Source organism: Oncorhynchus mykiss, chromosome 21, assembly GCF_013265735.2.
Source record: "Oncorhynchus mykiss isolate Arlee chromosome 21, USDA_OmykA_1.1, whole genome shotgun sequence".
Lineage (NCBI taxonomy): Eukaryota > Metazoa > Chordata > Actinopteri > Salmoniformes > Salmonidae > Oncorhynchus > Oncorhynchus mykiss.
The window spans coordinates 17,242,798-17,258,666 of record NC_048585.1 but is presented as its reverse complement, the minus strand read 5'-3'; the positions used below and the strand labels follow the sequence as shown (position 1 = coordinate 17,258,666).

Here is a 15,869-nt window from a genome sequence, read left to right as displayed (position 1 = left end):
ACAGTGTGTGTGTGTGTGGCATCTTCTCTCCAAAACAAGCAGCTGTGGGCCCTCTCTGGGAGTCACACACACAAACATGGTATACAGGGCTATCGTGTCAGAAGATGTTTATCTGAATGAGCAGGCAGCTCCCTGTATGCCCCAGTCTCTGCCTCTTCATCACAGGCACGTTATTACGATCTACGCCCCCCAGAACTGCTGCAACTCAGCCCAATTCACAGTCACACACACCTGGCCCTCACAGCTGAGGAAATAACTCACTCTGCTTGATCACAAAGATGTCTGGATGTCTGTTCTTTGTCTGCCTGTGTTATGTCAGTGTCTAAGTCCTAGATGCATGCAGATCAAGCGTTAACCTGCGATAGCCGACACCCGCATCGCTGTTGTTTTGGCGGTGTACAAGCTGTCACTGCGTTAGAACGGTCAAATCGGTGAGAAGCTGCTCTTCTGGTTATTGTCAAGAAGCCACACCCGTCCCACTCGCGTTAGAAGTTCACAACGACAAAGTGTAGGCTATATAGAAATAATGACACTCAAATTGAAAATCATTAAACAAAAAATGATTTCTATCAGCCTAATGGAGCTGTAATTAAATCTCACATTCCAGTGGTTGAACTTGTAAACAAGGCTGCATGTCATTTCTCTTAATGCGACTCTGTGCAGCCAATGGCCGTGTCCGCTTTAGGTATAATGTCGGGTATTTTGTAATATATACTGTACATAATCTGTCTGTCTTTTCTATTGGTCTTGTTTGTCTTCTGCCTGTATGATTGTCCATCCATCCTTCAATCCCGACATCCACCCAGCCACCTACCCACCCACCCAGCCACCTACCCACCCACCCACCCAGCCACCTACCCACCCACCCAGCCACCTACCCACCAGTGGAGGCTGCTGACGGGAGAAAGGATCTAAATAATGACCGGAACAGAGCAAATGGAACAGCATCAAACACATGGAAACCATGGAAACCATGTGTTTGATGTATTTGATACCAATCCACTGATCCCGCTCTAGTCGTTACCAACAGCCTGTTCTCCCCAATTAAGGTGCCACCAACCTCCTGTGCCACCCACCCATCCATCTCTCTCTGTTTACCCATCCACATAGTAAAGGTATATGATTGTGTCTTGCTGTTTATCAGTGGTTCAGCAGTTTAACACACATATCAGACTCTTTCACAACACAATGGGTATTTCCCCTTTCCTTTACGTCTGTACACAAACCACTTCTTCTTTCCTGGTCTCTATGACCGGCTGGCCTCCAGTCATTATTCCAGCTAAGAGAGTTGACGTGCGAGCGCCAGTCACGCCGGTGGTTTTGTCAGTGTAATGAGAACCACATCAAACTATCAGCGCTGGTCATGCTGCTCAATGAGGCGGTACTGGGCCAGGCTGGACCACATCTGCCTGGGGGTACGATACATTATGGAGGGCGATTCACTTTCACGACGGCCAGAACATGAAAGGAACATGAAAAGGGAGTGCTACCAGACTACAGCAATTTACAGCCAAGAGTGTGCTGAAACAACCAGCAGACGAGTCACCCAGCGAGAGTTAGTGACAGCTGAAGGTAGAACTACTTCAGTGCAGAGATCGGGGAGTGGTTGCACAGGTGGAGGGGAGTTTGGATTGGAAGTCATATTGGAGGGAAGGTGGGGGGCTGCACCAAGGGGGATGGGGGGCTTGTGGTTACCACCAAACACACACCGCACGCCACAAAACTTCTAAACACTAACTAAAGCACATGGCCCTTGGCAGGTTACCTACTGTGGAAGGTGGCCCGAAATAAGGGGCTGCTACAAAGCATCTGTGCCCTATAGCTTAAAACATGACTTGTAATCATTATAGGTAAATATAACTGGTCTCCAATTCTGTGGCTAACTCGGAGGCCCACTTCCATAAACAGAAGTATTCTGGCATGGATATGATGTCCTCAAGGTTTCTCCCTGTCAGTGGTGGCAGGTACTAGGGCTGTTACGTGACCGTATTACCACCACACCGGCGGTCACGAGTCATGATGGCAGTCAAATTCCACGTGACCGCGTCGTCACTGTCATTAGGCTTCTCCCAGCTCTATAGCCGCTGATGGACCATAGTAGCCTACCAAACTTACTAACTGCCTGGTACCCAGCACTCTATTGTCCCTCTAATCACTCTGACATCAATGCAAATTTAATTAAAAATCTAATCAAACAATTCATGGGAGCCCATGAGCTCACATTACGCAACATTTCTATAGGCTATACATTTTGAGTGAGAAAACAGTGTGAGGGACTCGATTATAAAGAGGATCCCATCAGCTTTCTATAGGCTAGAACTACTATATTTATTAACTTTCCTAATATTAAACACATTGCTTTGCTTTACAACAGGAGTATAGCCTACCTGGCTGGCATGAAAATGAACCACGGGAAAAGCATCCTCCATTCGCTATTTGTAGGTTGTGTGTGGAAGCCAGGAGATGCTAAATGTGTTTATGTTAATTAACAGTCAATTACCGTGAGAACGGCAGTTATTTGCTTGAAAATCACAGACTGACAAAATGTTATGACCGCCACAGCCCTAGCTGGTATCTCTTTAAATCGGAGGACAGGCTCAATGGATGGAATGGAATAAATGGAATGGTATTAATACCATTTCAGCCATTCCATTCCAGTCATTTCTATGAGCCTTCCTCCTCTTACCAGCCTCCACTGTATTCAATAGGCAGTGCCTGTTCTAAAAAGGCTGCCTGGCCCCTGTATGCTACCCCAATGGGCCCCCTGACGCAGGAACCCTGTGTAAACGTTTACTGTAATCTTCTCTCTTTTACATGTCATCTAATCTCTAATGATGACTGGAAGAGTGAGCTGCGGAGCTGCGAGCTGGAGACCAAGGACCTTGAGGTCACTGGCCAGCTACAGTACATGAGAGAGGTGCTGTATTAACAGACCCTGGGAAAAACAAACAATCTAAATATAAACGTCTCAGCTGTCCTAAATTGGGGTCCCAATCCCCATTCCCGTTCAAATCTCATAGGATTAAGATGTTGACCACCGTCACAAGACCGTAATGGCCGTCCCGACAAAAGGCAAGTGAAACCTGCTTACGAGGCCTTTAGAAAAGGAAATCCAAAGCTATGTCAAGTCAGGAGATCTGCAAACAAATACGGTTCTATAGAAACACAATGGACTTCAATAGGGATGTTGAAGTTGCACTGAAGTTGCACTGAGAAGCCTGGAGACTCAGAGTTTTGAAATGGGCTCAACCAAAATCTCATCAAAGTCTAGGTGGTCTGATCTTTTCTGTCTTTTGTTGGTTGAGGTTTAGAATGTTGCTTTTCCTGCAGCTCTCGACAGCTTCCCACAAAGCTGTTCTCTCATCATCTATCCCCACTGGACCACATGTATCTTCATGTAACTCTGTGTTAGTTTTGGGGGCTCAGTAGGTTTTCACTGTGGGTACTTAAGTCTTTGGTTGTGTCCATGTCATCACCATCAACACATATAGTTTAACACATTTCTCAATTATAGACATATTTCAAATGACATAGTCTTAAACGATTGACCATATCCCCATAAGCCAGTGTTACAGTTATTAAGAGTGAATGTTAAGGTGAATGCATTAGCTCATTCTAAAGGGATTACGTAACAGCCTATCAGCATGTAAATATTGTGCCAAGATTCCTTCTCACCAGTGAAGTGCAACTAATAGACTCCATTTAAACAGTGCATTAGGGTTAACTCACCTAAACCACCACCAATGTGCAGTTCCACCATCTCTGTGATGCTTGGCGCCCATTTTGTATCTGTATTTCTGTTCACTAGTAATGAAATACATGTATTTATGCGAACATATCGTGGTGCATCCAGTGACTGCAGTTTCCGTCAGATATGGATCAACACAAAGCTGCAAGCCGAAACTCGGATAACAATCAAAACACAACATGACCGAGCCAGAACATAAACAGGAGAGGCCATCTTGGAAACCAGACACAGAAAGCAGAGCCTGTGGCACCGAGTATTTAGTGTCATGTCGAGGTGACCAGAGGTGTCATGGCCATATATTTTTGTTGTTGTTTCCCTCTGATATTACTAGCCACAATTTTAGGAAGTTTTCTTTAGTTACCCCATATCCCAAACTCATAATATGCTAATCAGATGCCATTTCAGGCTATCAATCAAGTTAGAGTAGCTAGCTTGTGTAACTACAGGTACAGTGCCTTGCGAAAGTATTCGGCCCCCTTGAACTTTGCGACCTTTTGCCACATTTCAGGCTTCAAACATAAAGATATAAAACTGTATTTTTTTGTGAAGAATCAACAACAAGTGGGACACAATCATGAAGTGGAACAACATTTATTGGATATTTCAAACTTTTTTAACAAATCAAAAACTGAAAAATTGGGCGTGCAAAATTATTCAGCCCCTTTACTTTCAGTGCAGCAAACTCTCTCCAGAAGTTCAGTGAGGTTCTCTGAATGATCCAATGTTGACCTAAATGACTAATGATGATAAATACAATCCACCTGTGTGTAATCAAGTCTCTGTATAAATGCACCTGCATTATGATAGTCTCAGAGGTCCGTTAAAAGCGCAGAGAGCATCATGAAGAACAAGGAACACACCAGGCAAGTCCGAGATACTGTTGTGAAGTAGTTTAAAGCCGGATTTGGATACAAAAAGATTTCCCAAGCTTTAAACATCCCAAGGAGCACTGTGCAAGCGATAATATTGAAATGGAAGGAGTATCAGACCACTGCAAATCTACCAAGACCTGGCCGTCCCTCTAAACTTTCAGCTCATACAAGGAGAAGACTGATCAGAGATGCAGCCAAGAGGCCCATGATCACTCTGGATGAACTGCAGAGATCTACAGCTGAGGTGGGAGACTCTGTCCATAGGACAACAATCAGTCGTATATTGCACAAATCTGGCCTTTATGGAAGAGTGGCAAGAAGAAAGCCATTTCTTAAAGATATCCATAAAAAGTGTAGTTTAAAGTTTGCCACAAGCCACCTGGGAGACACACCAAACATGTGGAAGAAGGTGCTCTGGTCAGATGAAACCAAAATTGAACTTTTTGGCAACAATGCAAAACGTTATGTTTGGCGTAAAAGCAACACAGCTGAACACACCATCCCCACTGTCAAACATGGTGGTGGCAGCATCATGGTTTGGGCCTGCTTTTCTTCAGCAGGGACAGGTGGTTAAGATGGTTAAAATTGATGGGAAGATGGATGGAGCCAAATACAGGACCATTCTGGAAGAAAACCTGATGGAGTCTGCAAAAGACCTGAGACTGGGACGGAGATTTGTCTTCCAACAAGACAATGATCCAAAACATAAAGCAAAATCTACAATGGAAGGGTTCAAAAATAAACATATCCAGGTGTTAGAATGGCAAAGTCAAAGTCCAAACCTGAATCCAATCGAGAATCTGTGGAAAGAACTGAAAACTGCTGTTCACAAATGCTCTCCATCCAACCTCACTGAGCTCGAGCTGTTTTGCAAGGAGGAATGGGAAAACATTTCAGTCTCTTCGATGTGCAAAACTGATAGAGACATACCCCAATCGACTTACAGCTGTAATCGCAGCAAAAGGTGGCGCTACAAAGTATTAACTTAAGGGGGCTGAATAATTTTGCACGCCCAATTTTTCAGTTTTTGATTTGTTAAAAAAGTTTGAAATATCCAATAAATGTCGTTCCACTTCATGATTGTGTCCCACTTGTTGTTGATTCTTCACAAAAAAATACAGTTTTATATCTTTATGTTTGAAGCCTGAAATGTGGCAAAAGGTCGCAAAGTTCAAGGGGGCCGAATACTTTCGCAAGGCACTGTAACTGCCAAAATAAAGGCAACACCAACATAAAGTGTCTTAATAAGGCGTTGGGCCACCACAGGCCAGAACAGCTTCAATGTGCCTTGTCATAGATTCTACAAGTGTCTGGAACTCTATTGGAGGGATGCGACACCATTCTTCCAAGAGAAATTCCATCATCTAGTGTTTTGATGTTGGTGAAAAATGCTGTCTCAGGCACAGCTCCAGAATCTCCCATAAGTGTTCAAGTGTGTTGAAATCTGATAACTGAGACACTGATGACATATGGCTTACATCGTTTTCATGCTCATCAAACCATTCAGTGACCACTCGTGCCCTGTGGATGGTAGCCAAAATGATGGCCTGCCCAGCCTTTTTATACATGACCGTATGCATAATGATATGTTAATTGCTTAATTAACTTTCGATATACTTTGTATCCCTCATTTACTCAAGCATTTCCATTATTTTGGTAGTTACCTGTATTATAGCTGGCCTGCCTGCTGGCAAGGTTGGTAGAATTTATAAAAGTAAGCAATAACTAAATGTACTGAATAAGACTCACATTCCTTTCATTATTTTACCCAGATCTTAGCAGAGAGGTTTTTTATTTTGTTTCTTTAAAAAAAGAACCACCGGCAGGAGGATACAGACCACTCATCCATATCTGGCTTAGAAAACACTTTCTGAAGAATCTCTATTGGTGAAGTGGAGTCCAAATAGAAGTAGAAAACCCCTGACATGCAGAGGCAGCATACCCAGAAGCAAGTTTTGGTAACACTTACTCATCCAGCTGTAATGCTTTATAACTTTGTGTAAGCACATGTGAACCGTATCTTATAACAAGGCTTATAATATGTCTCTCTATATCAGGAGTCGGTAATAGGCTGCCCCGCAGGCCAAAACCGGCCCGCAGGGTTTAGTTTTGGGTCAAAAAAGACTAAAATCACCAGGAATTCAGCTAAACATTTGTTTAATTTAGAAAATGTATTCCCATATATTCCCACAAAAGAGATGTACAGTGGGGCAAAAAAGTATTTAGTCAGCCACCAATTGTGCAAGTTCTCCCACTTAAAAAGATGAGAGAGGCCTGTAATTTTCATCATAGGCACACTTCAACTATGACAGACAAAATTAGGGAATAAAATGCCGAAAATCGCATTGTAGGATTTTTAATGAATTTATTTGCAAATTATGGTGGAACATAAGTATTTGGTCACCTACAAACAAGCAAGATTTCTGGCTCTCACAGACCTGTAACTTCTTCTTTAATAGGATCCTCTGTCCTCCACTCGTTACCTGTATTAATTGCACCTGTTTGAACTTGTTATCAGTATAAAAGACACCTGTCCACAACCTCAAACAGTCACACTCCAAACTCCACTATGGCCAAGACCAAAGAGCTGTCAAAGGACACCAGAAACAAAATTGTAGACCTGCACCAGGCTGGGAAGACTGAATCTGCAATAGGTAAGCAGCTTGGTTTGAAGAAATCAACTGTGGGAGCAATTATTAGGAAATGGAAGACATACAAGACCACTGATAATCTCCCTCGATCTGGGGCTCCACGCAAGATCTCACCCCGGGGGGGTCAAAATGATCACAAGAACGGTGAGCAGAAATCCCAGAACCACACGGGGGGACCTAGTGAATGACCTGCAGAGAGCTGGGACCAAAGTAACAAAGCCTACCATCAGTAACACACTACGCCGCCAGGGACTCAAATCCTGCAGTGCCAGACGTGTCCCCCTGCTTAAGCCAGTACATGTCCAGGCCCGTCTGAAGTTTGCTAGAGTGCATTTGGATGACCCAGAAGAAGATTGGGAGAATGTTATATGGTCAGATGAAACCAAAATATAACTTTTTGGTTGCATCCAAAGAACACCATACCTACTGTGAAGCATGGGGGTGGAAACATCATGCTTTTGGGGCTGTTTTTCTGCAAAGGGACCAGGACGACTGATACGTGTAAAGGAAAGAATGAATGGGCCATGTATCGTGAGATTTTGAGTGAAAACCTCCTTCCATCAGCAAGTGCATTGAAGATGAAACGTGGCTGGGTCTTTCAGCATGACAATGATCCCAAACACACCGCCCGGGCAACGAAGGAGTGTCTTCGTAAGAAGCATTTCAAGGTCCTGGAGTGGCCTAGCCAGTCTCCAGATCTCAATCCCATAGAAAATCTTTGGAGGGAGTTGAAAGTCTGTGTTGCCCAGCAACAGCCCCAAAACATCACTGCTCTAGAGGAGATCTGCATGGAGGAATGGGCCAAAATACCAGCAACAGTGTGTGGAAACCTTGTGAAGACTGACAGAAAACGTTTGACCTCTGTCTTTGCCAACAAAGGGTATATAACAAAGTATTGAGATAAACTTTTGTTATTGACCAAATACTTATTTTCCACCATAATTTGCAAATAAATAAATAAAAAATCCTACAATGTCAATTTCTGGAATTTTCTTTCTCATTTTGTCTGGCATAGTTGAAGTGTACCTATGATGAAAATGACAGGCCTCTCTCATATTTTTAAGTGGGAGAACTTGCACAATTGGTGGCTGACTAAATACTTTTTTGCCCCACTGTATGTGATTGTGTCTCAATGTAATCCTGGCATGAAATTATTATTTTAAAAAATAACCTTTTTATAATTATGTTCTGACTCTCCGACCATCTGCTCTGACAAAAATGGAATGGGGCTGTATCTATTTGCCTACCCCTGCTCTATAAGTTACATTTTCAACGGTCTTAAACTGACATTATAAAAGGGCTCATACATGCTCATAACAAGTCCTACAATGCATTATAATGCATTATAACCGGGTGATTTAGGTTAAGTGTTACCCATTTTTTTAGCAAGGTACACAAGCATATATTTATTAAAACATATTCCAGAGAAAGAGTAGAGACTGCAGACTGAGCATGCAGTCTAGTTTGAAATATAGGTCAAGGGATTGGATGTGTCACGTGTCAAAAGGTCAGCCAAAATGTGAAGTGATATGCCCAATGAACGTTTGCCAACAAACCTTATGGGACTCTGCTCAGCTCTACCATTTGCTGCTGAAAGCTATGACATTTCACTGCTGAGTTTGACCTTCACTACGCCCTACTACAGACTCTATACAATGTTTATGGTTTTTCTTTGTAGTTTATGATATTATTACAAGTTCTTACAAAGAGATAGTGAGGGAACGACTGAGCCGTTCCATAGTGCTTTGGTCGTAATTGTTATGGTCAATTTCCTGCTTGGGGTCTGTAAAATATGTAATTTCATATTATTGCTCTCTGCTTAGTCATTTCCACAGCTGTGCTACCAGTAATAAAGAATGTTTTATTAATCATAAATACTAAAAGGCATTGTAATTGGACTCATTAAAATGTCCCTTAGCACCAGAGAGACTTACGCGTTCCTTCTTGGGGCCTGCAGTATATCATACAGTATAAGGGACAATTTTAATGTTGATCGTAAGGGGTAAAATGAGCATGTAGTCTGTCTTTGGGGGGCTGTGAAGGAGTATGTGGCTATGGATGTAGACTTGACAGCAGCTGGTTTCAGGTTCAAGTCTGAGAAGGATCTCTGCTACCGACTAAATCAATTTACATTCGATAAACATACTGTCGGAGAAGGGGGGATTACACTGTGCATGAAAAAGCTCTCTTTATTAATAAGTGCATCTTCATACAGTTGAAGTCGGAAGTTTACATACACTTATGTTGGAGTAATTAAAACTCGCTTTTCAACCACTCCACAAATGTCTTGTTAACAAACTACAGTTTTGGCAAGTCGGTTAGTACATCTACTTTGTGCATGACACAAGTAATTCTTCCAACAATTGTTTACAGACAGATTATTTCACTGTATCACAATTCCAGTGGATCAGAAGTTTACATGAACTAAGTTGACTGTGCCTTGAAACAGCTTGGAAAATTCCAGAAAATTATGTAATGGCTTTAGAAGCTTCTGATAGGCTAATTGACATAATTTGAGTCAATTGGAGGTGTACCTGTGGATGTATTTCAAGGCCTACCTTCAAACTCGGTGCCTCTTTACTTAACATCATGGGAAAAATCTAAATAAATCAGCCAAGACCTCAGATTTTTTTTGTAGACCTCCACAAGTCTGGTTCATCCTTGGGAGCAATTTCCAAATGCCTGAAGGTACCATGTTCATTTGTACAAACAATAGTACGCAAGTATAAACACCATGGGACCACGCAGCCGTCATACCACTCAGGAAGGAGACACATTCTGTCTCCAAGAGATATACATACTTTGGTGCGAAAAGTGCAAATCAATCCCAGAAGAACAGCCAAAGGACCTTGTGAAGATGCTGGAGGAAACAGGTACAAAAGTATCTATATCCACATTAAAACGAGTCCTATATCGACATAACCTGAAAGGTCACTCAGCAAGGAAGAGGCCACTGCTCCAAAACCGCCATAAAAAAGCCAGACTACAGTTTGCAACTGCACATGGGGACAAAGATCGTACTTTTTGGAGAAATGTCCTCTGTTCTGATGAAACAAAAATAGAACTGTTTGGCCATAATGACCATCGTTATGTTTAGAGGAAAAAGGGCGAGGCTTGCAAGCCGAAGAACACCATCCCAACCGTGAAGCACGGGGGTGGCAGCGTCATGTTGTGTGGTGCTTTTTCTGCAGGAGGGACTGGTGCACTTCACAAAATAGATGGTATCACGAGGCAGGACAATTATGTGGATATATTGAAGCAACATCTCAAGACATCAGTCAGGAAGTTAAAGCTTGGTCGCAAATGGGTCTTCCAAATGGACAATTACCCCAAGCATACTTCCAAAGTTGTGGCAAAATGGCTTAAGGACAATGGCAATCACAAAGCCCTGACTTCAATCTCATAGAGAATTTGTGGGCAGAACTGAAAAAACATGTGCGAGCAAGGAGGCAAACCTGACTCAGTTACACCAGCTCTGTTCAAGAGGAAGGGGCCAAAATTCACACAACTTATTGTGGGAATCTTGTGGAAGGCTACCCGAAACGTTTGACTCAAGTTAAACAATTTAAAGGCAATGCTACCAAATACTAATTCTGTTTATTGTAAACTTCTGACCCACTGGGAATGTGATGAAAGAAATAAAAGCTGAAATAAAATCACTCTCTCTACTATTATTCTGACATTTCACATTCTTAAAATAAAGTGGTGATCCTAACTGATCTAATTTAGGTAATTATTACTAGGATTAAATGTCAGGAATTGTGAAAAACTGAGTTTAAATGTATTTGGCTTATGTGTATGTAAACTTCCAACTTCAACTGTAAATGTGTCCGTTAAGCAAATTCAGTGTCATAACCACAGAGAGATATAGATATTCTTCACTTTCACTTCCTGGATGTTGTTGTTGGCCCGGCCTCAATTCTCATCGCTGATTGGCCGGTGGGAGTCACTGGGGGACACTGGGATAGCAGACTGCAGCTTCTTTCAGTTTCTCACACACATTGTGGGGAAAAGTGGGAAATGTGTTTTGGCAATGTTACAGTAACAGTAAGTCAATCTGGATTGGGGAGGAAAGGGCCCAGAACTGCAAGAGGACACCATTCAATAGCTAATGAGAAAGTTTTATTCTGAATATACTGTATTTGCACATGAATAAGCATTTTCCAGGATTATAAACATTACTATTTTCTTTCTTTCGTCCGAGAATAATAACAGTATCGTACAAATTTATACATGACTGATTCAGGTGAATCAAGTTCCACAAAAGTGTAACATCTTAAAAGCACAATCAAGGGAGATTGACGCGGAGGCCCACCAATAGCCTGTCAAAAAGGAGTCTGACAAGGGGATATTAGTGGACATGTCCACCAATGGTCTGCCATGAAAACGCTGGCAGAGAAAGATTGGGGGGCGGTCCCACCAATAGCCTGACATAGTGTTGCAGGCATGGAACACTCCCCTTAAAACACACTGAGAGTTCATGATAACAAAAAAAGAGTCCAGAAAAAGCATAACCCACACAATCCACACAGAGAGCACCACAGCATCAAAAAACACATCCAATCACTCTGCTAATATGTTATTCCTGAGGTGACAGCATCTGATTTTAGCCCTTAGAGTGGCATGAAATAACCAGACACCATTTCCCAAGGGTCTAGCCTGGTCTTGAATGTGACAACCTGTGACAGAGGAAAAGATATGTATTGTCACATACACCGGAGAGCTGCAGTGAATTGTGTTGTTTTACAGGGTCAGCCATAGTAGTACAGCGCCCCTGGAGCAAATTAGGGTTAAGTGCCTTGCTCGAACCAGTGACATTTCGGTTACTGGCCCAACGCTCTAACCGCTAGGCCACTGCGCTCACTCAGACCAGGGCGGTACCAAATGCTGTCTCCTCAAGAGAAAGGCAGTAGAAGCTGTATCGTTATCATATCATAAACAAACACCCAACAAACCCACGGTATTATGCTTCCCATCCCAACAATACACACCAAAGCAGGAGAAGAAAGAGGGTACTTTATCTCATTGCCTGCCACTGATACAGTATCATGGCATTATCATGCAACACAGGGAAAATAGATGAGATTTGCACTTATTCAATCCTAAACGTTGCATAAACGTTAGTAATAGGTTTCCCGGTAAACAGAGAAAGAGAGTCCTATGGCACTTGATATTCTTGAATGTTCTTAGATATTGAGGGTCTTAAATACAGGATGTTAGTTAGTTTCCCCACAGAACATTGAAACAACCAATACGGGACCCTAAATGTCACCTCAGACCCCTCGTATAGTTTCGGACATGACAGCAGTTCGCCTTTGGTGATGGTACTCGAGTTTCGCCACATAACATATTGGCAAATAATCATAGCTTAAGACTGGGATCATAACAAAAGTCCCCTTCCTCTTCAGTGTTTCAGAGAAATTGAAAAAGTCCAGATGGATTTTATTCTGGTTGACGTAAGAACGCTTTGTAATTATAATTTAAGCAATGATAATGAGGTGTGGGAGAAGTATTTGAATGGCACTAGAGACCACACAGCGTAATCATGTAGTTTCCAAACTCTACACTGAATAGACTATGTGGTTTCCTGAGTCCATATGCCTCGGTTTTCAAAGGAAACAATGCGTGAATGTTTCTGACATTACCCAAAGGCTCCTTTAAAGTCCCTGTTTTGGCAGTTGTTTGCGTTTTCATTTACAGCAATTAATTCAATGAAGTATTACTAATACTAGTCTTAAGCAAGTTATCGGAAACAATGATTGTCAATTGTTATCGAATCGATTGTCTGAAATGATCTTGTTTAGTGCTTAAGAGGTCAATTCAGTGCCAGGAACACCTCTATATTTTCTCTACAACAGATCAGTAACACTAAATCGACCATCAGATCACGTCCCAGTCGAGCTGAATTGCATCACAAAGAAAAAAAACGTTTTTTTAAAGCACAGCATGTCTACCATGTTCCTCTTGTGAACCATGTTCAAAAATTAAACGAATACAATCCATTTAGAGAGGAATTGTTGATATTCTGACATGATAATAAAACCGCGTTTTAATAAAACCGTTTTTCCACAACGCTGAATAAAGAAACTTAACCTTATGTCTCTTTCACTCAAAGTTATTCCACTGCATCGTTTGGCCAGGATGATTGACGGGTCCAGATTTGGTCCTGAATAAAACGAGGCACATTTCTGTTATTTCTCATGTAGTATGTTGGTAGCTGTTCTTGTGGGGAAATGAGTTAGCAGGTGTATACCATAGTATAGTACACTCAGAAAGACAGTATCCTATTGTCAATCTGTCTTGAATCTCTAATTCATAAAGTTATTAAAGTACCAGAACCACAAGGCACACAAAAACTAAGAAAGTACAACAGGACTGATATCCACACTGATATGAATGAATTTAGATTGGAGTGTATTGATCGACATTTCCAATAGGTCTTAAAGCAATTTACGTTTTGAGGGGGAAATTGACTTTGCAACGAGGTGCAATGGTTTTTGATTTGGGGAAATGTTCTCTTCAATAGCGGGCAGAACATTGTGAGAAAGACAGATCCTTGAAGTTGCAAGTCACGTATTCAACAATACTTAAATCAAGAAGTGAGACATGAGCAAGCACAAATAAACTGTCATGTACCAAGTCTACATTTCCTACATCCCTCCTACTCTTTCTCTTCATTTTATATCCATTGCATTGACGCATTGAAATCAATCAGAAAAATAATGGCATTAAAGCCAACATTACACACTAGCATGCAGCTATGCCCTTCATCCTAATAAAAAACAAAAACAAACTTATATATTCAAATAAATACCAAACACATCAAGTTTCCTTCAGGTCAGTAGCCACACAGTCAAATAAATACCAAACACATCAAGTTTCCTTCAGGTCAGTAGCCACACAGTCAAATAAATAAAGCTAAAGGGTTTGTCTGACTAAGAATCAACATGGCACTAGAGATTAGACCAATGAGCGCACTAGAGGCCAGCCGGGGTGCCCTGATTGGTCAATTGCACTTTGGCAATGATGGTTAGTTCAGAGGGACCAGATACCAAGATGGTAGGACCCGACATTGACCATTTGTGGTCAAGGTTGAGGGAGAAGTGGTTGACCGCAAACAGAAAGGGATCAATCACTTCAAACAGGAGATAGTAAGTTGGGGCAAAAGGGTTCATATGTGACCACATGTATGTGAATGAATATGATCGTTGTACACCACATCTATACAAGGACAGCAGCGTGAATGTAAACGTGTTGCTACTTTTAAATGGGAGTTGAAACGAACAGAATAATGCCAACAGCACCCCAGTGTAAAATAAAAAACATTCTGATTTCTGACTTCCTATTAAACAACTTATTGCAACTTGAACAAAACAAACACACATTTCAATACTGAGTAACAAGCCACTGCAAAAGGTTTAGAAATAAATAAATAACTTTGTGACAAACACAACGGGACTGTTGTGAAGGGCAGCACTGTTTCTGGCAGTGTTGAATACAAATCAACGGGGATCTCTTTTAGAACATCACAAAAAAAAAAAAAAAAACTAAAAGGAACCCAAAATGAAGAGGCAGTCCTTTCACTTTCCCCCTGGCACTGTAAGGCAGTCCAACCTGTAGCATTTGCAGGGTTGTCATCGTCGAGCCAAACAAAGGTCAAAGTTCACCACTCAATCACCTCGATCTCCCTAGCTCAGATGGCTGGAAGCTCAGATGGCTGGAGGGGAAAAGCCAGGGGTCAGGGGTCAGGGATGAAAGTTCTCGCTTAGAATTTATTTTACATCCCGCCGATGTTAACTTTCCTCACTTTCTCCCACCCCTGGGTGAAGAAATGTAACGAAACCCTTGAAAAACGCAAATATCCCAAAAAGAAGATCTGTCAGGAAGTGGTTTCAGATGTTTTTTTGTTTTAGCGTTCGGCGTTTTGAGGCGGCGTTGCATGCCGGTTGCCGGGGGCAACCGAGGTCTTCAGAGGTCACGAGGGGACGGCGTGGTGAGTTGAGCCGGCCAGGAGCCAGAGCAGGGCCAGCTGCAGCGCCACCATGGCCAACAGGGACGGGCTCAGAGCGGACGCCCCACCACAGTCAAAGTCCTCCTCCTGTGACCACGGCAACAAGAGGGGAGGAGGAAGGTGGCAGGGAGGAAGGTGGCAGGGGGACAAGTTAGTGACAGACACAACCCTGCTGACTAAAAGATAATTGGTTCAGTAGGGGTACAACAGCCCAGTATGTCTTACATATTCATAAAGCTACTGTATGTTTGATGACATAATAGCAAGGTATAATGGTACTAGACTGCATATCCACATTGAATAGAGATTGGGGTATGTATGGAATAATTGTAATCTGAGTATGGAATAATCCATGTCGGATTCTCTGATGTCTGATAATCTGTACAGCTCTATAGAGTGGAGCGTAATAGCAAAACATTTTCAGACATGTATCATTTTCTACATCATAAAATAAATAAGAATTTGTTAGAGTTAAATTAGGAAGCAAGGGCCTGCGTTAGCTAGCATCTTGATTAGTAAACACGTCAGTAGACAAACAGACCGATAAAGAGAGATGGAAATAAATACATAGTATGATACAGAGAAAG

The 15,869-nt window shown here is 42.1% G+C and overlaps 1 protein-coding gene across 4 annotated transcripts in view; it reads right to left on the bottom strand.

Annotated features, from left to right (window-relative positions):
* Nucleotides 1–11,374: 11,374 nt before the first annotated feature.
* The window catches only part of LOC110499865 (voltage-dependent calcium channel subunit alpha-2/delta-1), a 158,324-nt gene continuing 153,829 nt past the window's right edge, over nucleotides 11,375–15,869 (bottom strand). For all 4 annotated transcript variants that reach the window (XM_036957129.1, XM_036957130.1, XM_036957131.1 and 1 more), the window contains one exon: nucleotides 11,375–15,369. In XM_036957129.1, coding sequence (XP_036813024.1) covers nucleotides 15,247–15,369 — 123 coding nt within the window. In that variant the 3' untranslated portion in view covers nucleotides 11,375–15,246. The remainder of the gene's footprint in view (nucleotides 15,370–15,869) is intronic.